This window comes from Marmota monax, unplaced genomic scaffold (assembly GCF_021218885.2).
Source record: "Marmota monax isolate L192 unplaced genomic scaffold, Marmota_monax_Labrador192_F-V1.1 WCK01_AAM20220418_F8-fsc00033, whole genome shotgun sequence".
Lineage (NCBI taxonomy): Eukaryota > Metazoa > Chordata > Mammalia > Rodentia > Sciuridae > Marmota > Marmota monax.
The window spans coordinates 2,117,527-2,144,978 of record NW_026694282.1 but is presented as its reverse complement, the minus strand read 5'-3'; the positions used below and the strand labels follow the sequence as shown (position 1 = coordinate 2,144,978).

The following is a 27,452-nucleotide window of genomic DNA, read 5'->3' as shown; positions in this document are numbered from 1 at the left end:
GAGAAATCTTTTTTGTTGTGGTGGTTGTTTTTGCAGTTGTGGGGATTGAACCCAGTGTATGCTACCACTGAGCTACATCCCTATCCCTTTTTGTTTCATTTAGAGACAGCACTAAGCTACCCTAGCTGGCCTCAGCTTCTCAAGGATATTCAATATTAAATTGAGTAGAATACTTTATCAACAGCAGATTATCATTCATCCAGACACTTCTTTCTTTTTGCTTTGGTTTGAAAAAAGGAATAAATATGTGTTTTTCTTAACACATTTAGTGAAAGAAAAGAAGAGTGGAAGACTGAAGGTTTGTGCTTTGAAAAAGTATAGGCCAATACACATAACTTGTTCTATAAAAATACTTGATTTTGAGAACCTTGTAATCCATTCAGATATTTCTTTTATGAAATATAATGAATTAAGTGGGTTTTTAATGTAAAAGGAATATTCTTCCTCACTTATGAGAAACATTATTAAATGAATATCTTTATAAGCTTAAGCAACTTTGAACAGATCTGTTTATTCCTGGAGATTTCTTACTATAGAAGAATGAAATTTTATTATCAAACAACACAATTTGAAATATTTATGGTTGTAGATATTTGATATCCTGGATTTGCTTCAATATAATCTGGAGGTGGAAAAGTTTGTGAGGTAATAGATAAAACACAATTGGCCTGAAGTAGGTGTTAAAATAGGGTGCCACAGCCCGGCTGGCTGGGCAAAATAACCGGGGGGTGACGAATAACTTGTGTACGTTGATACAGCAGGAGTGGGAGCCGTTTATTGCAGGACAGGAGCAGTATTTATACATTCCACACAGCTTATCTTATTAGCATAAACTAGATACATCAGTCAACCAATAAGGAATCTCCACACTTAATAGCTCGCTTTTGTTACTTCTCAAACCACTCCCTCTGGCATTTTGCCAGGCACCATTCAGACTTGTTTACGAACTCTAACATTCCCCTGGCAAAATGCCAGGTGTTATTTTTGACTTGTTTACAGACTCTAACAATAGGGAGATGGGTAGATGGGGGGGTTCATTTTAATATCCTCTCTATTTTTGCCTATACTTCAAATTCTACATAATAAAACATTTTTAAAAATAGATTCCCTGTGTCTACCAACACTAGAATGAATTTTAAAAGTTCATTCTCACAAAAGAATCATATGTAGGTATAAAAAGACCTCCAAGCAACTTTAGAAAAAAAGTTCTCTGTGTAGTGTTGTAGAACAATACACTATTAAATATTAAAATATACTGAAAATAACTAAGTCCATATCAGTATATAAAGTACACGAAAATTGTGGTAACAAGGAAAATAACAAGAATAAGCAGGCAAGGGCAGAAGGAGGAGAGATAGGAGTAAAAGCAAGAATTTTCACTCTTTAAATCTTGTTTTGATTTTTTAACTACATAAATATTTTACCTTTGCAGAAAACTAATTTAAAAATAATATACTTTGCTAAAGTTTAAAAAGGAAGAGGTAGGAAAAAATGTTTCACACTAGATAGAAAATGGCTTTGTTCATAAAACTCAGGTTTCAACTTAAGCTCAACAAATTAACTTACGTGATCTTGGGCCTATTACTAAAACTCCAAACACCTGAGTTCTAGAAATGAAACTGTGAAAAAGAAAAATATCTAGAACGTCTACTTTACAGGGTTTCTACAAGGATCTACTGAGACAATATTTAGCAAATAGCTATTGAGCATTTAATATGTGCTAGGCAATGTGCTAATGCTCAACAGATATATAATAATCATGGAAAGATAGTCTTAGTCGTTTCAGAGCTCAGAGTCTTTAGGAGAGGACAGATGATGTATTATAAGTGCTTATTATAAGCACTTCCTATAACAGAGTCATGTGCAAAGGGCCATGAAATCAAGGAAAAACTGTGTTGTCATCCTCAAAAAGGCTGGCAACAACTCAAGTGAGGAAAGATAAACCCAGCAAGAAATGAAATGTACATCAATATTAAGAGGTTTCATGAATTAATCTAAATGAATTATAACTGCCAGAATCATTTCTAGTTGTATAAAAATATTCTGAAATAGCTGAAGCATTTATTCTTACACTTGAAGTAAGGAAGTAAAATAGACATGTAAATAAAACTCAGTAATTTTCAATTTTTGACTTTTAAACTCTCTTGTTCTTTGTTGTTTTTATCTAAATCTAATGTTTACAAGTCAAACAGTAAATTTAGGAAATATTTTCTTCTGTCAGCATTTCTTATCAGCATTATCTTCTTTCAGAAAATAAGAATATTCAAATGGTAAACCAATCTAACAAAAAGAAAGTAGACTTCAAATTCACAATTCTGAGTTGATGCTTCTACTTTTCACTCTATATTATCATTTTTATGCCACAGCATACAAATTGAATAATGGAAGATTTAAAATACATATTTGACAACAGTTTTGTAAGATTACAGCTACTTAATAGTCTCATTTGCATTTAAACTAATCTGAAATTGAATGTTACCAAATGAACCTCACTGAATATATCTGTCAATATTTATAAATTTATGGTTCAAATATAACCTTTGCTTTTTTCTGTCACAGCACCATGTTAGATGACAATATTAATTTTAAACCATGCGGCTAAAAAAATGCAGTTTTATAGTGATAAACTACATTTTTCCCTGTGATATAACTACAAAGAAACCCTAATTTTGAATTATTGATGCCATTTTGGGTGAACCTATCTTTTTTTTCTTTTTTTGTAGTTGTTTTTTGTGGTTGTAGATGGACAGCACTTTGTTTATTTTTATGTGGTGCAAAGGATCAAACCCCGTGCCTCACACATGCTAGGCAAGCACTCTGCCACTGAGCTACAAGCCCTAGGCCCAAGCCTATCCTTCTTTTAAAAAGGTAATAAATCTTGCTTTAACAAACAGACACAATCAAATACATGGGTCTGAGATTTTATAAATAAAATGGGCCTTTTATTAAAGATACAAGTTTAAAAAAACTCTAATATAAAATCCTCACAAATGTAGTTGCGTCTTATATTAAAAGCTATTTAAACAAGAAAAATTATATTAAAATTTAGAGAGGAAATCTAAATATTTTAAAAATTTAAATTAAATCAAGGAACTCAAGACTTTAAAAGTAGTAGATGGTCACTGCAACTTCAGGACATATATCGCATTTATTAATTTGGGGTAATATTCATGAATAAAGAAAGTCAAGATAGGAGGTTGGAGCCAAGCATGGTGGAGCACACCTATAATTCCAGCGACTAGGGAGGCTGAGGCAGGAGGATTGCGAGTTCAAAGCCAGCCTCAGCAACTTAGCAAGGCCCTAAGCAACCTGACAAGACTCTGTCTCTAAATAAAACATTAAAAAGGGTTGGGAGGCTGGGACTATAGCCCAGTGGCACAGCACTTGCCTACTACATGTGAGGCACTGGGTTCAATCCTTAGCACAGCATAAAAATAAATAAAATAAAGGCATCCTGTCCATCTACACTACAAAAAGGAATTTTTTAAAAAAGGGGTTCTGGGTTGGGGATATAGCTCAGTGGTTAAGTACCCCTGGTTTCAATCCCTGATACCAAAAACAAAAAAAGAAAAATAGGAGCGTGGGTGAGGAGACAAACAAGAGTTTGTTTGTTTGTTTTCGGCAGTCATAGGATCGAACCCAAGGCTTCACACATGCTAGGCAAACACTCTGCCACAGAGCTGCACACCTAGTCCCAAGACAATTTTTTAATCTAAATTAGTTTTAATGTGTTTATAGTTACTCTTCATTCACTTGATTTGGACAATCCTAACATCCAACTTGATGAGAAATTAAGGAGCACAAATAAAGCAGCAGGATTTTTCAGACCTGCTAAAGCCAAAGAGGTTTAAATAACTTTTTCTTCTAGAAATAAATACATGGTATTTTATTTCTGTATAATCTATTACATCCATTCACAAAGCAATATTCAAACATAATTACTCACCAATTATATAATAACATAAAGAACATCTTAAAAATATTTTTTTTTTATTTTTAATATTTATTTTTTTTAGTTTTCGGTGGACACAACATCTTTGTTTGTATGTGGTGCTGAGGATCGAACCCGGGCCGCACACATGCCAGGCGAGAGCGCTACCGCTTGAGCCACATCCCCAGCCCCATCTTAAAAATATATACAATAAAAATATATTTTTTAGATTTTAAAAAATATATGTAATAATCTTCATCAAAAATTCTTTTCAACAGAAGCATGAATTATAAATACCTTATTATTAAATTTTAACCATAATCAAAGTGCCAAAAAAACATTTAAAAGTCATAATTGTCTACAAAATATTAAATTAGAAAAGGTAGCAGACCGAACAAATATCCTCCTGAGTAATTTAACTCTCCTGACACCTCAGAAACTGGCTGATCCAAATTAAACTACAGGCAGATGCTTGAGAGAATAGAGGAAAAGGAATTGTCCACTTAACTGACAAGAGTATAACTTGTATTGTTTAAGTACTTAGCATGACCATTTTCTCAAATACACTAAAGAACGCTGAACCTCTAAACTGCACTTCAAATTCAACATGTCCAAAACTTATCATCTTCTCTCTTGAGAATTCCAAGCCTGACGGTCACCTGCAAATGCTCATTTTTACACACAGCACAAACCTCGGTGTTGTCTTCTATTGCTTTCTCTCCCTCCACACTGCAAACTAAGTTATCTATAATTGTAGAATCTACAGTGTATTTTCAGTTTTTGGAAATTTGTTTCCTCTTGCTGCTAGTATTACAAGTGAACACAAAACAGTGGCTTAAAACAACATAAGTTTATTATCTTGCAGTTTGGGAGGTCAGAAGTCTGAAATGGGACTCCTGGGGTTTCAGAATCAACAAGGCTGCGTTCCTTCTGAGGACTCTGGGGTACTCTTCAGCTTCCGGAGTTCACTCACCTTCCTGGGCTCATGGCAGCATCACTCTGGCTTCTGCTTTTGTTGTCACAGCTCTGTATCTGACCCTGATCCTCATGCCTCCCTTTATAAGGACCCCTGTGATTATACCAGGCCCAACTAGATAAATGAAGACATCTTAAGATCATCAAGATAATCATATCTGCAAAGTCTCTTTTGCCCTATATGAACAGGTAATCACAGGTTCTGAGGATTAGGACAGATATGGACATCTCTGAAGAGCCATTATTCTGACTACCACACTGCTCCTTTCCATTTCCATGGCATGGCCTGAACTCAGGCATCCCAGCCACCTATCTTCACTCTATTTTATCCATTAGTAAGTTACCAGATTATGCTTTCCTATGGATACCTCCATTTAATTCCCCTCCTAAATTTTATCCCTGCCTTTATTATGCTCCCATAGTATTGAAGTATGTTATATTTCTGACTCTATCTCTATATATCTATGCATATATGTAGGTATGCAGTATCACTAGTAATGGAGTGTTAGCTCCAAAATGAATTAATTTACTTTTATACCTTCAGCTCTTAATACAGTGATAGGTGATTGCACAAGCTAAGCACTCAATAAGTAAGATGCATATTTTTTAAAATGTTTTCAAAAGCAAATTCATCCCATGGCTGCTGACAAAAAGAACAGTGAACAGCAAATTTTTCTGCAAAGGGCCAGATGGTAAATATTTTATGCTCTACAGGCTGCTATAGTTTCAATGCTGAATGTCCCACAAAGGATCAAGTGTTAAAGGTTTGATCCCCAGGATGACACTACTGGGAGGTGCCATGGACCTTAAGAAGTGGTGTTGGGGATTTAGCTCAGTAGCAGAGCACTTGCCTAGCATGCACAAGGCCCTGGGTTCAGTCCTCAGCCCTGGAAAAAAAAAAAAAAAAGAAGTGGGGGCCTTAGTAGAGGTCCTTATGTCATTGGGAGTGTGTCCTCAAAGGGGACTGTGGGACTCTGCCCAATCCTCTCTCTTGCTATGCTTCCTGGCTCTTGAAGTTTTCTCCACTATATGCCCCAACTGTGATGTTTTGCCTCACCAAAGGCTCAAAGAAATAGGACTACTAGATCACAGATTGGAACCTCCAGAACTATAAGCCAAAATAAACTTTTTTTCTTTTAAATTAATTGCCTCAGGGATTCAAGTATATTGGTGAAAAACTGACTAATGCACAGACTATTGGGTCTCTGTCACAACTCCACTCTGCCACTGTAGCACAAAAATAGCCATACATGAGACAAATCTCGTAAGATCTAGTGAAGGCTGTAGTGTGTCGACTCGACTAATATAATATATCCTTACTTGTTTCCTTACCTTAAATACAATAATGAAAGTTATGTTTTAGATCTGGAATATCCCCCAAAGACTCATGTGTTAAAGGCTTGGTCCTCAACGCAGCAATGTTTAGAGATAAGGCTTTGGGTAAGTAACTGGATCACGAACACTCCGATCTCATCAGTGGATAATACAATTATGGCTAAATGGATTACTAGGGGTGGTGGAAACCAGGCTGATGGGGCATGGTTGGAGGAAATATGTGACTGGGGAATGCGTGAAACAGTAAGAGATACTGGGGATAGTACTTTACTCCTGAGCTATATTCCTCCCCACCCCCAATTTTTTTTATTTTAAGACACAGCCTCAGTAAATTGTTAACACTAAGCCCTGCACTTGCCTCAGCCTCCCAAGCCACCAGTATTTCAGGCATGGGCCACCATGCCTGGCAGAAAGGGTATTTCTTTTTCCTGGTCCCTTTTCCTTTTGCTCTCTAGTTCCTAAATGCTGTGAGCTTTGCAGATTTCTTTCTCCACACCTTTTTGCCATAATGTTCTGTCTTACCTCAGGTCCAAAGCAATGCTGCAAGCCAAGCATAGACTGACATCTCATGAGCCAAAATAAAACTATCCTTCCCTAAGTTGTTATTCTTAGATATTTGTCACAGTAACAGAAAGCTAACACAATGAACATCATAACAATATATTACCCATCCTAAATGGACATAAAGTTCTCCAAAAAAATGTTGTTTTCCTCGCTGTTATAACAGAATTTAAGAAAAAAATGTGTTTATATTTTACCTGAATAATTTCAGAATTAAATTTTGATTCCAAATGTGCCGCTCTTTCTGCTTCAATATTTTCTTCCAATTTCCTTACTCTCAGAGTAGTTGCCTAAAAACAAATTAAAAGTTTAAACTGATAAACATTGGTATTTAAAATAGATATGGGCTGGGGATGTGGCTCAAGCGGTAACACGCTCGCCTGGCATGCGCGGGGCACTGGGTTCAATCGTCAGCACCACATAAAAAGAAAATAAAGATGTGCCCACCGAAAACTAAAAAATATATAAATTAAATAAAATAAAATAGATATGAATAGGGCTGGGGATAAGGCCTTGGGTTTGATCCCCGGGACCACAAAAAAAAAAAATAGACATGGATCACTGTATCCCAAAACTGTAATTATCACTTTAGATTACTTTAGCTATAACTTCAGTTTTCATACTTTGCAGAAGTGAGGCATACTCAGGAAGAATGCCCCAGAGCCAGCTTTTTCTGTCTTTGAGTTTTACTGAGATACAATTTCCATACAATAATCTACACATATTGAAAGTATACATCCATCTTCAAGTAATCAATAACCAGCTTTCTGTCATTATAAAGCAATTTGTATTTTCTGAAATTTTATGTGACTTAAATCATACAATGTATACTCTTTATTACCTGGCTTATTTCCCCCTGCATAAAGTACTCTGAGATTTCACTCTTGTTGTGGGTTGCATGTAGAAATAATTCAATCCTTTTCATTGATGAACAGTGTTCCACTGTGTTGCTGTACCATAACTGGTTTCCCTGTTCACCAATTGATGGACGTTTGTTTCCAGTTTAGGTTTTGACAAATGAAGCTGCTGTATTTATGTACAAGTCCCTGTCTGAACATACACTATCAATTCTCTGGGGTAAACAGGGAGGAGTAGAATGACTGGGTCAAATGATAAGTATATACTGAATATTTTAAGAAACTGACAAGAGTTTTCCTAAGTGGTGGTATCAATATACACTCCAAACAAGAATGTATGAAATTTTCCATTGTTCCACATCCTCATCAACATTTGGCATCATTGCTTATTTGTTTGGGGTTTTTCAAACATTTAAATAGGTATGTAATGGTATCACATTTGGTTTTAATTTTAATTTCCCTAATGACATTGAGCATCTTCTCACGTACTTATTAGTTATCTAAATATCTCCTCTGATGCTGTACCTACTCAAATCTTTTCTTTTTTTGTGCTGGGGATTGAACCCAGGGCCTCATGCAAGCACTCTACCACTAAGCATCCTCAGTCCCCCTCATTTTTAACTGGGCTATTTTCATATTATTTTAATATTCTAACATAATATTTCATTATTTTAAAAGTTCATTATATGATCTAGATATGTCTTCTGTTAATATGTGATTTGCAAATATTTTCTCCCATACTACATCTTGTCATTCCATGATTTTAACAAACAGTATCTTTCACAAAACAAAATTTTTCTTTATGACAAAATCTAACATAATTTTTCAAGCAAGATTCAGTTTCTGGCCAGAAACAAATTGAGAGAGAAAGAGATTTTTTTAATACTATTTTTGTTGAGAAAATGCAACCTTGGAAAGCACTGGATTCCTACTCTTAAAGAGGGAACTGGTCATGACCAAAACCTGTTATGGGGTCATGGGCAGGTAAAGTAGGACTATGAGAACACCCAGCACATCTCACTATAATAGTGTGCCTAGAGTTCTCTGTCAAATACAGTGATTTCAATAACAGTAGAGAAATTCATTAATAATCTTATTTCCCTTCCTAGAGAAAATTTTCGCAGGAGATAATATCAAACATTTAGCCTAATCCAAGGTGAGCTTTTTTTTATGTTCAACTTGATTAATTTTATTTTTCCTCTATTCTACCACCATTTCTTTTTGTTTGCAGACAGCTGGTAATGGGTCACAATGAGAGAAGCGGTATAAATTAAAGCCTGGATAATAATCAAACAGTCTTTGAATAACTATACTTCTTTTAGGACAAAGCACATTCCTGTAATGATTGCTATCATGCACAGCCAAAACACAAACACCCCTTTTTCTTTTTTTTTTTTAATTTTTTATTGTTGGCTGTTCAAAACATTACATAGTTCTTGATATATCATATTTCACAATTTTATTCAAGTGGGTTATGAGCTCCCATTTTTACCCCATATACAGATTGCAGAATCACATCAGTTACACATCCATTGCTTTACATATTGCCATACTAGTGTCTGTTGTATTCTGCTGCCTTTCCTATCCTCTACTATCCCCCCTCCCCTCCCCTCCCCTCCCCTCCCCTCTTCTCTCTCTGCTCCCTCTACTGACATTCGTTTGTCCCCCTTATATTATTTTTCCCCTTCCCCTCACTTCCTCTTGTATGTACTTTTGTATAACTCTGAGGGTCTCCTTCCATTTCCATGCATTTTCCCTTCTCTCTCCCTTTCCCTCCCACCTCTCATCCCAGTTTAATGTTAATCTTCTTCTCATGCTCTTCGACCCTACTCTGTTCTTAGTTACTCTCCTTATATCAAAGAAGACATTTGGCATTTGTTTTTTAGGGATTGGCTAGCTTCACTTAGCATAATCTGCTCTAATGCCATCCATTTCCCTGCAAATTCTATGATTTTGTCATTTTTTAATGCAGAGTAATACTCCATTGTGTATAAATGCCACATTTTTTTTATCCATTCATCCATTGAAGGGCATCTAGGTTGGTTCCACAGTCTAGCTATTGTGAATTGTGCTGCTATGAACATCGATGTACCAGTGTCCCTGTAGCATGCTCTTTTTAGGTCTTTAGGGAATAGACCGAGAAGGGGAATAGCTGGGTCAAATGGTGGCTCCATTCCCAGCTTTCCAAGAAATCTCCATACTGCTTTCCAAATTGGCTGCACCAATTTGCAGTCCCACCAGCAATGTACAAGTGTACCCTTGTCCCCACATCCTCGCCAGCACTTGTTGTTGTTTGACTTCATAATGGCTGCCAATCTAACTGGAGTGAGATGGTAATCTTAGGGTGGTTTTGATTTGCATTTCTCTGACTGCTAGAGATGGTGAGCATTTTTTCATGTACTTGTTGATTGATTGTATGTCCTCCTCTGAGAAGTGTCTGTTCAGGTCCTTGGCCCATTTGTTGATTGGGTTGTTTGTTCTCTTATTGTCTAATTTTTTGAGTTCTTTGTATACTCTGGATATTAGGGCTCTATCTGAAGTGTGAGGAGTAAAGATTTGTTCCCAGGATGTAGGCTCTCTATTTACCTCTCTTATTGTATCTTTTGCTGAGAAAAAACTTTTTAGTTTGAGTAAGTCCCATTTGTTGATTCTAGTTATTAACTTTTGTGCTATGGGTGTCCTATTGAGGAATTTGGAGCCCGACCCCACAGTATGTAGATCGTAGCCAACTTTTTCTTCTATCAGACGGCGTGTCTCTGATTTGATATCAAGCTCCTTGATCCATTTTGAATTCACTTTTGTGCATGGCGAGAGAAAGGGATTCAGTTTCATTTTGTTGCATATGGATTTCCAGTTTTCCCAGCACCATTTGTTGAAGATGCTATCCTTCCTCCATTGCATGCTTTTAGCCCCTTTATCAAATATAAGATAGTTGTAGTTTTGTGGATTGGTTTCTGTGTCCTCTATTCTGTACCATTGGTCCACCCGCCTGTTTTGGTACCAGTACCATGCTGTTTTTGTTACTATTGCTCTGTAGTATAGTTGGAAGTCTGGTATCGCTATACCGCCTGATTCACACTTCCTGCTTAGCATTGTTTTTGCTATTCTGGGTCTTTTATTTTTCCATATGAATTGCATGATTGCTTTCTCTATTTCTACAAGAAATGCTGTTGGGATTTTGATTGGCATTGCATTAAACCTATAGAGAACTTTTGGTAATATCGCCATTTTGATGATGTTAGTTCTGCCTATCCATGAACAGGGTATATTTTTCCATCTTCTAAGATCTTATTCTATTTCTCTCTTTAGGGTTCTGTAGTTTTCATTGTATAAGTCTTTCACCTCTTTTGTTAGGTTGATTCCCAAGTATTTTATTTTTTTTGAAGATATTGTGAATGGAGTGGTTGTCCTCATTTCCATTTCAGAGGATTTGTCGCTGATATACAGGAATGCCTTTGATTTATGCGTGTTGATTTTATATCCTGCCACTTTGCTGAATTCATTTATTAGCTCTAATAGTTTCTTTGTAGACCCTTTTGGGTCTGCTAGGTATAGAATCATGTCATCTGCAAATAGTGATAATTTAAGTTCTTCTTTTCCTATTTTGATGCCTTTAATTTCTTTCGTCTGTCTAATTGCTCTGGCCAGTGTTTCGAGAACTATGTTGAACAGAAGTGGTGAGAGAGGGCATCCCTGTCTTGTTCCAGATTTTAGAGGGAATGCCTTCAATTTTTCTCCATTCAGAATGATGCTAGCCTGAGGCTTAGCATAGATTGCTTTTACAATATTGAGGTATGTTCCTGTTATCCCTAGTTTTTCTAGAGTTTTGAACATAAAGGGATGCTGTACTTTGTCGAATGCTTTTTCCGCATCTATCGAGATGATCATATGATTCTTATTTTTAAGTCTATTGATGTGGTGAATAACATTTATTGATTTCCGTATATTGAACCAGCCTTGCATCCCAGGGATGAATCCTACTTGATCATGGTGCACAATTTTTTTGATAAGTTTTTGTATCCGAGTGGCCAGAATTTTATTGAGGATTTTTGCATCTAGGTTCATTAGAGATATTGGTCTGTAGTTTTCTTTCTTTGAAGTGTCTTTGTCTGGTTTAGGTATCAGGGTGATGTTGGCCTCGTAGAATGAATTTGGAAGTTCTCCCTCTTTTTCTATTTCCCGAAGTAGCTTGAAAAGTATTGGTATTAGTTCCTCTTTAAAGGTTTTGTAAAACTCTGCTGTATACCCATCCGGTCCTGGGCTTTTCTTAGTTGGTAGTCTTTTGATGGTTTCTTCTATTTCCTCAATTGGTATTGGTCTGTTTAGGTTGTCTATATCCTCCTGACTCAATCTGGGCAGATCATATGACTTAAGAAATTTATCTATGCCTTCACTATCTTCTAATTTATTGGAGTATAAGGATTCAAAATAATTTTTGATTATCTTCTGTATTTCTGAAGTGTCTGTTGTGATATTGCCTCTTTCATCCCGTATGTTAGTAATTTGAGTTCTCTCTCTTCTTCTCTTCGCTAGCATGGCTAAGGGTCTGTCTATTTTGTTTATTTTTTCAAAGAACCAACTTTTAGTTTTGTCAATTTTTTCAATTGTTTCTTTTGTTTCGATTTCATTAATTTCAGCTCTGATTTTAATTATTTCTTGCCTTCTACTTCTTTTGCTGTTGTTTTGCTCTTCTTTTTCAAGGATTTTGAGATGAAGTATGAGATCATTTATTTGTTGGTTTTTTCTTTTTTTAAGGAATGAACTCCACGCAATGAATTTTCCTCTTAGAACTGCTTTCAATGTGTCCCATAGATTCCGATATGTTGTGTCTGTGTTTTCATTAATCTCTAAGAATTTTTTAATTTCTTCCTTGATGTCTTCTATAACCCATTGATCGTTCAGTAACCTATTGTTGATTCTCCAAGTGATGTATTCTTTTCCCTTCCTTCTTTTATCATTGATTTTCAGTTCCATTCCATTATGATCAGATAGGATGCATGGTATTATCTCTACTCCTTTATATTGTCTAAGAGTTTCCCTGTGACATAATATATGATCTATTTTTGAGAAGGATCCATGTGCTGCTGAGAAAAAAGTGTAACTGCTTGATGTTGGGTGGTATATTCTATATATGTCAATTAAGTCTAGGTTATTAATTGTGTTATTGAGTTCTATAGTTTCCTTATTCAACTTTTGTTTGGAAGATCTGTCCAGTGGTGATAGAGGTGTGTTGAAGTCTCCCATGATTATTGTATGGTGGTCTGTTAGACTCTTGAACTTGAGAAGAGTTTGTTTGATGAACATAGCTGCACCATTGTTTGGGGCATATATATTTATGATTGTTATGTCTTGTTGGTGTATGGTTCCCTTGAGCAGTATGTAGTGTCCCTCTTTATCCCTTTTGATTAACTTTGGCTTGAAATCTATTTTATTTGATATGAGTATGGATACTCCTGCTTGTTTCCGAAGTCCATATGAGTGATATGATTTTTCCCAACCTTTCACCTTCAGCCTATGTATGTCTTTTCCTATCAAATGCGTCTCCTGTAGGCAGCATATGGTTGGGTCTTGTTTTGTGATCCATTCTACTAGCCTGTGTCTCTTGATTGGTGAGTTGAAGCCATTAACATTTAGGGTTATTATTGAGATATGGGTTGTTCTTCCAGCCATATTTGTTGATTTATGTTACTAAACATGGTTTGTTTTCCTCTTTGATTATTTTCCCCCCTTTACTGTCCTACCTCCCACTGTTGGTTTTCATTGTTATTTTCCATTTCCTCTTCCTGTAATGTTTTGCCAAGGATGTTTTGAAGAGATGGTTTTCTAGCTGCAAATTCTTTTAACTTTTGTTTATCGTGGAAGGTTTTAATTTCATCTTCCATCCTGAAGCTTAATTTCGCTGGAAACACAATTCTTGGTTGGAACCCATTTTCTTTCAGTGTTTGAAATATGTTATTCCAGGATCTTCTAGCTTTCAGAGTCTGTGTTGAAAGATCAGCTGTTATCCTGATTGGCTTACCCCTAAATGTAATCTGCTTCCTTTCTCTTGTAGCTTTTAAAATTCTCTCCTTATTCTGTATGTTGGGCATCTTCATTATAATGTGTCTAGGTGTGGGTCTCTTATGATTTTGCACATCCGGCATCCTGTAGGCTTCTAGGATTTGGGGTTCTGTCTCATTCTTCAAGTCTGGGAAGTTTTCTCGTATTATTTCATTGAATAGATTGCTCATTCCTTTGGTTTGAAACTCTGTCCCTTCCTGTATCCCAATGACTCTTAAATTTGGTCTCTTGATGTTATCCCATATTTCTTGGATGTTCTGCTCATGGTTTCTTAACAGTCTTGCTGAGCTGTCTATGTTCTTTTCAAGTTGAAATACTTTATCTTCATTGTCTGATGTTCTGTCTTCTAAGTGTTCTACTCTGCTGGTAGTATTCTCAATTGAGTTTTTAAGTTGGCTTATTGCTTCCTGCATTTCTAGGATTTCTGTTTGTTTGTTTTTTATAACCTCTATTTCCCTGTATAGTTGATCTTTTGCTTCTTGGATTTGTTTATGTAATTCATTGTTGAAGTGATCTTTCATTGTCTGATTTTGCTGTCTGATGTCTTCCTTGAGACTCCAGATCATCTGAAGCATGTATATCCTGAATTCTTTATCTGACATTCCATCTGCTGCAGCTATTACCTCTTCTAACGTTGAGTTGACCTGCAATGCTTGTGGTCCTTTCTTTCCTTGTCTCTTCATACTGTTCGCGTTCCTTTCTACTTGGTGAAACTGTTGTGCTATTGAATTTTCCCCCTATATATTTATATTGGTCTTGTATAGTTGCAAAGTCTCCCTCGCAGGCGCGGGCGGCGGCTCTGTCCCTCTGCGGGCCGCTAGGCTTGTTCTGTCGGTGGTCACAGTTCTGTCTACTTTGCAGGCGCAGGCAGCGGCACTGCCCCTCTGCAGGCCTCTGGGGCTGTACTGCCAATGGGTCGCAGGTGCGCCTACCTTGCAGGCACGGGGGGGGGGGGGCGGCTCTACCCTTCCTCAGGCCACTGGGCCTGTTCTGTCTCTTGGTTGCAGGTCTGGCCTGTTCTGATGGTGGTCACAGTTCCGTCTACCTTGCAGGCGCTGGGGGGAGGGGGCGGCTCTGCCTCTCAGCAGGTCGCTGCTCCTCTTCTGCCGGTGGGTTGCAGGCCCGCCTACCTTGCAGGAGTGATTGGAAGCTCTGTCCCGCCGCGGGCCACTGGGCCTTTTCTGTCGGTGGTCACAGTTCCCCTACCTGGCAGGCGCGGGGGGTGTGGGGCGGCTCTGCCCCTCAGCAGGCCGCTGGGCCTGCTCCGTGCATGGTCACAGTTCCCTCTACTTTGCCGGCACAGGGGGAGGGGGCGGCTCAGCCTCTCAGCAGGACGCTGCTCCTCTTCTGCCGGTGGGTCGCAGGCCCGCCTACCTTGCAGGAGTGATTGGAAGCTCTGTCCCGCCGCGGGCCACTGGGCCTTTTCTGATGTAATTACTACTGATGGCCCTCATAGTCAGGAGCATTCTGCTTGGGGATATAATCACACTTTGTTTCACAAACACACAAAAGTCATAAGTTTTTTACATTGAAGTATATGCTTTATTTAGATTTTACAACTCCATCAATAATATTTATTAATAATTTAATATATTCAAAATATTTTTTTTCAGGAGGCTGAAAGCAATATTTCCAAATGTGATCCTTTTGGGTCTAAAGGTAATTTAAATCCAAATTATAAACTAATACTTTATAATATAATCTCTTTGAAGGTAAAAATCTGACATTTATGCCCTATGCCACCAGATTTTTTTTAAATAACAAGCATTCCAATGGAAGATGAAACTAATCAATATTCATAGTTCAATCTGAAGACTCAAAACACTCCAAAACAACTGGAAATGAAAAAAAAATGGATATTTGCTATAACTAAGAAATTTTACTTCATGTTTTAGTGTAATAATGACATATTTTTAAAAAAATTCTACCTTTATACATTATACACACACACACACACACACACACAAGGATAAAATTGTGTGATGTTTAGATCTGCTTTAAAATAATAAAGCTGGAGTTTGGGTATAGGAATTCATGAACTACACCTTCATGATCATAAGCTGATAATTACTGAAGCTGAACAATGGACACATGAGGATTTGTTACAGTACTTTTCCTACTTTCATATATGATTGAAATGTTCCATACAGAAATTCTTTTAAAAATAACAACAAAAGCAAAGGCATTAAAGGTTAAGGGGCAAATATGGTGCAAGTACCATTATTTACCCAATTAACAACCTAGTGTTTTGATAATGAAAATAAAATATCATTAGAACAAATTAAACTCTTTATGCCTAAATATAAAGTATATGGGAAGGGAAGAATTTAACTCAATTTCTATTTATATTGTTTACATATTAAGATAAATTGTGATGATGGAATGTGATGATCATTATTATCCAAACTACCTGGTATGAAGACACGAATTGGTGTGACTATACTGTGTATACAACCAGAAATATGAAAAATGGTGTTCTATATATGTAATAAGAATTGTAATGCATTAAAGAACAAAGTTGAAAGACATATTTCACAATTGCAAAAATTACTACAAAGCTACAGTGATCAAACCAGTGTGGTATTGGCATAAGGATAGACATGTAGGGGGAAAAAAACTAAATGACCAGAAACAAACCCATAATTCGTAGTTAACTGATTTTCAACAAGGGTGCAAAGGCCATTACATGGGAAATAACCACCTTTTTATTAAATAATGCTGAAACAACTGTATATACACATGCAAATAATAAGTTTGGACACCCTACCTTACATCATATGCAAATATAAATGGATCAATGTCCTAAATATAAGAGCTAAAATCATAACATTCTTAGAAGAAAACATAGGAGTAAATCTTCTTGACTTCAGATTTGGTAATGGATTCTGGGTCATAACACCAAGAACCCAAACTATAAAAGGAAAAAATAGATAAGTTTAAAATTAAAAACTTATGTGTACCAAAGGACCTTATTTTAAAAGTGAAAAGACAATCTACAAAGGGGAGACAATATAAATCCTATACCTGATAATGATCTAGTAACCAGAATACATAAAGACTCATACAACAAAAAGTCAAACAGTTCAAACTAGGGTGTAGCTTAGTATGGAAAAAAGTGTTTTTCAATTAAAATATTAATAAAGAACTTGAGTAGATATTTATCAAAAAAATGCAATGATAAAAAATATATGAAATAATGTTCAATGTTATTAACCATTGAAGAAATGTAAATCAAAACCACAAAAAGAGAGAACTTCATATCCACTAAGATGACTACAATTTTAAAAACAGAAAATAACAACTATCACAAGAATGTGGAGAAGCTGGAAACCTCATGTGTTACTAGTGGAAATATTAAATGGTTCCACTGCTGTGGAAAACTTTGATAGTTCCTCAAAAGCTTTACCATATGACCCAGCAATTTCAAGCTTATGTGAATACCCAAGAGAAATGAAAGCATGTTCAAATGAAAAACTATACATCAAAGTTCAAAGCAGCATTTTTCTTAACAAAGGTGGAAAGAACTCAAATGTCCAGCAACTGATGAATGAATAAACAAGATGTAGGGTATCCATGAAATGGAATATTACCCAGTCTACATGCTGCTACATGGATGGACCATGAAAATGTACATAATGTAAGAGAATCAGATACAAACTATTACATATTGTATGATATGATTTATATGAAATGTCAATAACAGACAAATCCATAGAGAGAAAGTATATTAGTGGCTGCCAGAGACTAGAGGGAGAAGACAGAAGGGAATGGGCACTGACTGCTAACAAATACTAGTCTTCTTAAAGGGTAATGAAAACATTCTGGGATTAGTGGTGACAGTTACAAAACCCTCTGAATATTTTAAAAACCACTGCACTGCGCCCTTGGTAAGGATGAATTTTATGATATATAGATATATAAATATATATCAATAAAAAACAAATGAATCCCTATGTGAAGGGACCAAGATAATGTCGAAGAAGTAACAACCAACTAACTTCTGATTCCCATCATTGAAAAAAAACCTTCCTTCTGAATGCTGACTTTCCATCCTTAGAACAAGGGACCCCCAGAGATTGCAGTTATATAAAGCATGGCATATACTATAGCAGGGACATTCTCATGTTTAGCCCAGACTAGAATAAACATTAACCTCTGTGACCCAAAACTAATTAAAAAATATTAGGTAAACCCTACAGACTAAAGCTTTGCTCTTAAAGAATTAATGTTGGCTTTATCAGTATTCAGTATGCTCGTTTTAGATTCTGTAAATCAGGAGTCATGCCAGTCACAAGGAAATGGTCCATAGGCATTGAGAATAAAATATTTTAAAAGGTAATAATGAGCAGATAGAGGAAAGAAACCAGTCTAATAAGGTTAAAATAATTTTTTAAATTCTAAAAAGCATATATGTAAGTTTCTCTACAAAAATGACAGTCATGTATTTCATTAAAAACAGAAATAGCCCATAATTTTGTGATAAAAGAATCAACAATTCAAGTTGTCTTTTTATTTATTATGTATATAATATAATGTTTTAATTAATTATATGGTTTCCATTTAAAAAGTCAAGAGGAGGTTCTATTTTTTCTGACTAAACTAAAACTAAACAGGCTGAAATAATAAGCTGAGATCACATCTTTATTTTCACACTTTCCTTTTTTTTGAATCAAATGTCCAAATGAAAACAAATTCATAAACCATTTATTATTACTAAAACTATCAGTAAATAAAGTAAAGAGAGTTAAAAAAAAGTCAAATGTTTAAACAAACTCCTTCCAAGAGTGGGCCTTGTTGACAGACATAATTAAAGCACTCCTAATAATACATTTTTTTCTATTTTCTGATATGTTGAATTAATTCTCATATCCAGCAGAGGGTGCTAGAGAAATAACAACATGCTGTTCACAAGCACACACAAAAAAAAACTTCCAGTAACACCAAAGAGAACTACTATAACATTCATTTAATCCTAATATAATCAATGTAACAGCATAAAATATAACAGACTTCTAATTAAAATTCAAAATCCAAAACAAATTCATGTATTTAACTACATACAGGTCAGTGAACTATATACGGCACTATATTCTATGTACAGTACTACACTCTACTACACTGTTCCCTAAACTAGGAACAGATTTCTTTATATAATACAAAATAATTATGCATTTTGTCATTTATTATCTGGTTGCTATGTTCTTTCTGCAATATATTGCTCTAAAATTTTTATTTTAGTGAATATTATAGGTTATTCTACTTTTTCTTTGTCTGATTTATAGCTCTTTAAATCACATTAAGCCCAATTAAGCAATCTACTACACTTAAGAAAGTAAGTTTTCAGTTTAAGTAGAGAAGGATGCCTCCTATTCAATCCTTTGGTACATGTTACTTTATCATAAACCAGGCATGAGCTGCCAACTCCAATTCAGCAGCACAACTAAGCAAACATACCCAGATGTTCTCTACACACATTTGCTCCTACAACATGCATGGACCTGTTCCAAAATTTCACAAAAGTTATGAAAGCATATATGTGCAATGAACATGCTGAAAAACAGCAAAAAACAGCTCCCACGGTATTGTTTCTTCTTCAAATACTATATATTTAGCTTAAGATGATATATGTGAACTTAAAGGAATTGGTCAAGCAGAAAAACTTTTATATATGAAATTTAGCCTGATTAAATAGACACCAAGAAAAATAGGAGAGGGAAGTATCACACAAGTACATACTAGCTGGTGATTTCTCAGTTATGTGCTATATATAGCACTGTTCCCCAAGCAGTTGCACAAAGTTTGCCCCAGAAATGTCCAGCAATTTATATAAGTAGAGAGTTATTTTTATTTAACTATTTTTCCAGAATTTTTTCTTTTTTTTTTTTTTGGTACTAGGGATTGAACCCAGGGATACTTTACCTCACTCCTTTTAAATATTTATTTCTCATTTTGAGATAGGGTTTTGCTAAGTTGCTGGACATCTCACTAAGTTTCTAGGCTGACCTCCAACTTGTTATCCTCCTGCCTCAGCTGCTGGGATTATGGAAGAGCACACTCCAAATTTTCACAAGGAACCAAAATGGCAATAATTTAACTTCAAAAAGATAATTCTAAAGGACTGAATCATTATAGACTGATTAATTCAATAATGACTATTTTAGTGCTAAGTATATTTTATTTTGTTATATTTTAATGGCTGTAAATTATTTATTATACAAGTGCTAACATTTAACTACAATACTTATTTTTCTTCTGCAATGGTGAAAAAATTGAAGATCTTAAATTAGAAGGTCTCAAATTATTTTTTTAATTTATTTTAGTTGTAGCTGGACACGATGCCTTTATTTTATTTATTATTATGTGTTGCTGAGGATCGAATCCAGGGCCTTGCATGTGCTAGATGAACACTCTCCTGCCGAGCCACAACCCCAGCCCTCAAATTATTTTTTATTATCAAAAAAGATACCTCAAAGGGTCAAAGTTTCCAAGTATTTGAAAACAGAAATACCATAATATTATACAATTCAACCAGAGTCATGTATTGAAGGATCACAGAAAGAACAATCTATGATTCATTATTCTAACCTAATGCCATAAAAATAAGCAATACTATTCCATTTTTCTGACCTTTAATGTGGAATTTTTTTAAATAAACACATACTTCTAAGTGTTACTTCTACAGTAAAGTGTATTTATGTTGTCATCGATGTAAATCCTACAGTTAATATTCTACAGTTTTCAAACAAGCTTGTATGTTTTCTTATTTGACTTTTATAACATGGTATGTTTTACAAAAAGGGTCTATATACTAAAGTATTTAACATTTTGAATCTTAATAAGGCATTCCAGTTTGAAGCATGTTTATTTGATTTGATAGTAGCTCTCTTACTTTCCATATAGCCAGCACAGTGTATGAGAAAAACAACGCTACTCCAGGGAAAAATTAATGCTGCTCCAATTTGGAAAGCAGTATGGAGAGTTCTTGGAAAGCTGGGAATGGAGCCACCATTTGACCCAGCTATTTCCCTTCTTGGTCTATTCCCTAAAGACCTAAAAAGAGCATGCTACAGGGACACTGCTACATCGATGTTCATAGCAGCACAGTTCACAATAGCAAGACTGTGGAACCAACCTAGATGCCCTTCAATAGACGAATGGATAAAAAAAATGTGGCATTTATACACAATGGAGTATTACTCTGCATTAAAAAATGACAAAATCATAGAATTTACAGGGAAATGGATGGCATTAGAGCAGATTATGCTAAGTGAAGCTAGCCAATCCCTAAAAAACAAATGCCAAATGTCTTCTTTGATATAAGGAAAGTAACTAAGAACAGAGTAGGGACGAAGAACAGGAGAAGAAGATTAACATTTAACAGGGATGAGAGGTGGGAGGGAAAGGGAGAGAGAAGGTAAATTGCACGGTAATGGAAGGAGACCCTCAGGGTTATACAGTGGAGGGGGTAGAGAGAGAGGAGGGGAGGGGAGGGGAGAGGTGGGGAGGGGGGAGGGTGGATGATGGGAAAGGCAGCGGAGCACAACAGACACTAGTATGGCAATTTGTAAATCAATGGATGTGTAACTGATGTGAATCTGCAATCTGTGTATGGGGTGAAGGTGGGAGTTCATAACCCACTAGAATCAAAGTGTGGAATATGATATGTCAAGAAATTTGTAATGTTTTGAACAACCCACAATAAAAAATTAAAAAAAAAAAAAAAAAAAAAAAAAAAAAAAAAAAAGTGGGGCTGAGGGGAAGATAGGGGATAAAAAAAAAAAAAAAAAAAAAAAAAAAAAAAAAAAAAAAAAAAAAAAAAATTAATGCTGCTTTGTGACTGAGAACATGGGAATTTCTGTGCAACAGTAAGTAGATAACCTCCAATCCACAGAATTCCACTTCACAAAAGTCCAAACATGTTATGTTTATATTCAATTCCTTTAAGCAAATGCTTCCACAGAAAAACATTCAAAATTATTAAAAACAAATGAATACGTTCATACCTTTCCATGATAATCTTATTGATATTTATTTTACTATGTGGGTCACCAAAAGGAGAATGGCATATTCAAAGGGTAGCTATTACATGCCAGATACGATATTGGGTCATTACCTTAAAGGCCAAAATGGGTGCTAACACTTCTACCAGCATTTTCATTTTAAGTAAACAAAAGACCTGGATTGTGGATGAAAACTCTTCTGTCTCTAAGGGCAATTCCTTATATTTCTCTGTTGTGAATTATAATTCATTTGTAACTCTTTTTTAATAGCCAAAGCAGTCTTGTTTTCCAGATTCTTTTATTTCTCATAAACAACTCCCTTAAAGCAATCCTTACTCTAAAATTCACAGTAGTTTCAAAAAATAGTTGAACATACAAATATTCAAAACTCTTTGTGCCAGACATCTTGACCATGGTTAATTGTGCAGGTTTGAGAGTAGGAAACAAAATTAAAGTCACTGAGGATGGCAATGATCAAAGCCTGGACAGTTTCAGAAAGGGTAAATGCAAGCAAGGGGAGGCAGCAAGAATCAACTAGAGGAAATGCCAACCTTCTTATTCAGCAAGAAATGAATAAGAAAGTACTTTGCTCAGCTTACAAGACAGTTTAATAGAAAAAAATTATAATGCTTTTAGGTGTGATAAAAGAAACTACAGATAGTAAAAAGAGAAAATATCAGGAACAGATTTTATGGGATCACAGATTCTGATTCACACAATAATAAACAAATTTATCTTTTTTGTATTGTCTCAACCTTTTCTGGTAATAAAAACATCAGTATTTAACAAACTTTTAAATGAACTTCCAATTTCAATAACTATTAAGAACATACAATATTGTATCTAAATGTATAATATTTATAAGTGTGACAATCTAATCCACATGATTTCATCATTTTCCTACTTTATAGTTAGTGATCAACACAAATGGGCATTCAAAACTAATTCCTACAAACACATAACAGCTTTAAAAAGATGAATTATACAAGGTTGCTTTCATGGACAATTATGAAAAGTGAAATACATTTTTCTTTTCTTTTTCACTTGAGTACACATTTAGATATAAAAACTGCCTCCTACTCTTCTTTTACTATAGTGTAGCACATGACTGACAGAAGCAATTCAAAATTTATTTGCAAAGACGGTTCTCTCTCCATCGTAATCTTCAGGAGACTCTTCAGTTCTCTTGGAATTAGGTTTGCATCTTCTCTTTTCTCTTTTCTTATTGAGTTAAGCTTATTTCCCATGATAATAAACTCCCCTAGTTGTAAAGACGTTCATAAAAGCCATAGATATTTCTTTTTCCAGTTCATTTTTCCCTTGATTCTGTGGTATCCAGCACCACATTTATAAAATTGGACTGGGAGTTTGTTTTTTTTAATCTAAGAAACTATTGATCCACGTTAAAATGATTAAGCCACACAGTGGCATTTGGCTTATCGGATTTTAAAGATATATTTATTTATTATATGTATATTATTATATATTTTATATATAGAGATAAATAAATAAACTTCTTCCACCCATGCATATAAAGAAATATAAAGAAATCATCTTTCAAGAATGCAATTGTTAAAAAGCCTCACTAAAATTTAGAACATTTATTTGGCTAAATGTCTATTATATTTGTTTATTACTGACACTAAAAATATGTCCTATTAAATTAAAATTTTAACAATTTTCCTCTTTATTATCCCACATTAGTGTAATTCTTTTTAAGTACCACTGACCAATTATTTATCTAGAATTACTGGTAGTTGATATCTCCAAAATTGAATACCAAACTAGCAAAAAATGTTCTCTGGAAATTTAAGTTCCTGTTCATTATGTCTCCATGTGGGAAAACAGTTGATAAAAAATATATTCAGGTCTAGGTTTGTGGCTCAGTGTTAGAACACTTGCCTTGCATGTGTGAGGCCCTGGGTTCAATCCTCAGCACCACATAAAAATAAATAAATAAAATAAATGTATTGTGTCCAACTACAACTAAAAAATAAATATTTAAAAAAAAGAATATAGATAAGTCAGACAATTATAACTGCTCACTTATAAACTGAATAAAAACAGAGACTGTCTGGACTACCATCAAAGCTTCTAAAAGCAGAGACCTGGTATTTTGAAAAAAAATCAAATAGCTAAGAAAAATCATACAATAAAAATAAAACTAGTCTAAAATAATTTTGTATTTATAACATCAACAATAAAAAAGGATAAAACAGCAATTCAGTATTAAGAAAAAAATCAATATTGAGTTATCCACAAACATATCTTTTTGGGGGAGGCGGGATTATCAGGGATTGAACTCAGGGGCCACATTCCACTGAGCCACATTCCCAGCCCTATTTTGTATTTTATTTAGAGACAGGATCTCACTCAATTGCTTAGCAACTCACTTTTGCTGAGACTGACTTTGAATTCATGATCCTCCTGCCTTAGCATCCTGAGTCACTGAGATTACAGGTGTGCACCACCGAGCCCAGCCACAAATATATCTTAAAGTTTAGGCACTAAACATTTTTTCAAATAAGTCAAAATTAGCTTACCAAAAATTCTATCAACAAAAAAGAAATCACTATTATCCAGTACTTCTTCACACCAATAAGGAAATTAAAATGTTTTTAGTAATGATTAGAGGATTTGATGACATGCTAAAGTGAATGCTAAATGTTTTTAATTCCAATATTCAAAGCATTAAAATTATACTAATCCTTGTAAAGCCATGCACAAGCTACACAGTATTAAAAAATGATGTAAGATATGGTAATTCCTGAATTTACTGACCTAAAAAGATGTTCAATACAAGTGAAAAATAAGTTAGAAATATTACTTAGAATATAATCACTTTTTTAAAATGCATTCTCTAACCTTATTAAAAATTAGATAGTGTATGGTAATAATAAAGTTTTATCTTTGCCAACTCTATACTAGACATTACTACATAGAATTCCTAATACCCTACACCTAATTTCCCCCATTACGAACATCTTATATTAGTATGGCATAAATAATCCATTATAAACTGAAAGAGGGATCTGAATAAATGTTTCTCTGAATAAATATTTCTCCAAAGAGGATATGCAAATGGCAATAAGCACATGAAATGATATTTAACATCATTAGTCATGAGTGAAATAAAAATCAAAACAATACCATTTCACACCCACTATGGTGGTTATAACAAATAATACTGACATTTAACAAGTGCTGGTAAAGATGTGGAGAAACTGAAGAGTTCATAGATTACTTATGGGAATGTAAAATGGTGCAAAACAGTCCGACAGTTCCTCAAAAAGCTAAACAGAATGGGGCTGGGCATATAGCTCAGTTGGTAGAGTGCTTGCCTCACAAGCACAAGGCCCTGGGTTCAATCCCCTGCACCACAAAACAAACAAAAAAAAAAGCTAAATAGAATTACCATATGACTCAGCAATTTTATTCCTAGGTATGGGATAACCTATTCACAAAAAACCTCTACACAGAAACTTGAACTAGTAGACCACTCTTTGCAAAAACTAAAAAATTACAGAAAAAAAGACAGATTATAAAATTTCAAAATTTCCCAATAAAATATTTATTACATTATATTCCATATTACCCTACTAGTAAGGTTTCCGTAAACCCAAATACTCATATATTCATAGCAATATTGTTAGTAGTAGCCAAAAAGTAGAAACAACATAAATGTACATCAACTGTTTGATGCCTACACTAAATATGGTATATCATACAACGGAATGTTATTCAGTGATAAGTAGAAATGCATACTGATACCTGCCACGACATGAATGAACTTTGAAAAAATTATGCTAAGTGAAAAAAGTCACAAACAACCACATATTATAACTCCAAGTATATGAATGTCTATAATAGGCAAATCTATAGAGATGGAAAGTAGATTAGTAGTTTTTGCTTAGGGATCAGAGGGATGGAAGAACAGGGAAACGATGGCTAATAAGTATAAAATTTCTTATCAGAGTGATGAAAATGTTCTAAAATTGATCTTAATTATGGTTGCATAATGTTATGTATATTAAAACTAGTGAACGTACACTTTAAATGGGTCAACTTATAGCATGCAAATTAAATCTTAACAATTTTGTAATCATCAATATGAGAAGTTAGATCTCTCAGCATCTACCTCTACCCCAAAGTAGCTGAACAACTACCTACCCCCAACAACTCTCATACAAAACGAAGGTTTATTATCTAGAGAACAAATCTGAACCAGATTTGGACACAGAAATGCACAGGGAAGTGAGAGGGCGAGGAGTACACCAGCCTGAAAACAGAAAAGTCTGCATCTGAAACAGTATGATACCAAGGTTCCCTATTCCTTCTTATATTTGATAATTACAAACCAGATACTAGCAGATTAATCACTGTGGAAACTAAATAGAGAAAAGACCTATAGATTGTAGTATTTCAAAATTTCCCAGTGAAATATTTGTTACACCTCTTCTCTCTTAGATGTCTTACACACGTCAAATTTAACATATCTAAAATCTGATCTTTCCCAAACCTACTCCACCTGTATTCTTTGCCAGTTCAGTAAATGAAAATGCTGTTCACCCATTTGCTCAAGTCAAAATCTTTGTCATTACCCTTTATTCCCTTTCTCATCTTCTTTTACAACCCAAGTATAATTAATCAGAAAATCTCATTGTTTCTATCTTCCAAAATATCCAAAATATATCCAAATCTGGCCACCTCCTCTACCATTACCTTAATCTAAAATACCATAATTAGGCTGGGAGGAGGGGGAATAGCTCAGCAATAGTGTGGTTGTCAAGCATGTGCAAGACCCAGGGTTTGATCCGGAGAAGCACAAAAATAAAAAGTAAATAAATAACCATAATCTCTTATCAAGAGTAGTTTAAGAATCTCCTAACTGGTCTCTTACAACATATTTTCCCAAAAAAATCAAGAATGATACTTTCAAAACATAAACTGAAGAAGGCATACAATACCTCTGCTCAATATTTTCCAATGGATTTCTATATCATTCAAAAAAAAAAAAAGGCAAAGTTCTTACAATGGACTACAAAAGACCTTCCAAGACTCCGTACGATCCAGCTGTTATTCTATGAGTCTCTTGCCCATTCCATTCTATCCACATGACCCATTTGCTGTTAGTCCATAGCACACTTACATCTCATGGCCTTTTCACTTTCTATTTCTTCTGCCTACAATGCTCCTCCTCCATCAATCCAAGATCTAAGACTAACTTACCAAGTTTGTCTTCCATGACAATCAGTATAAGAAGGTAACCGTCCTGTTCCATCATCTGTTATCTTCCCATCTGCTTTATTACTGTCCACAGAATTTATCAACAACACGCTAACATTAGTATCACTTAACATGAAGTTCCCCTGACTGAAATGCCAACTTCAAGAGGAAAGAAGCTTTGTTTTGTTCTCTCCTGTGGCTCAAACACCCAGAAACATGCCTGACACTCCTGCAAATATTTACTAAATAAAAAAAGAAATACTGTAGGCAAAACATAGGAACAGGGTACTAACAAAATGTAACAAAGAGGAGCCATCAGAAATGAAAAAGAAAATATTAAATTAGAAGATTGAAAAGTAAATTCAAGTAAGTCTCCCCAGAAGCAGTAGCAACAACAACAAAAAGACAAACACAACAAAGGTGAGAAACGTAAAGCAAATCCTATTAGTCTAACACTTGAATAAAAAAAGCCCCAAAAATAGAGAACAGAAAAAAACTGAAGAGGAA

At 34.9% G+C, this 27,452-nt stretch overlaps 1 protein-coding gene across 3 annotated transcripts in view; it reads right to left on the bottom strand.

The window, feature by feature from the left end:
* The window catches only part of Ccdc171 (coiled-coil domain containing 171), a 397,216-nt gene that overhangs the window by 303,048 nt on the left and 66,716 nt on the right, over window positions 1–27,452 (bottom strand). For all 3 annotated transcript variants that reach the window (XM_058586353.1, XM_058586352.1, XM_046467410.2), the window contains one exon: window positions 7,000–7,092. In XM_058586353.1, the coding sequence (XP_058442336.1) occupies window positions 7,000–7,092 (93 nt within the window). The remainder of the gene's footprint in view (window positions 1–6,999; window positions 7,093–27,452) is intronic.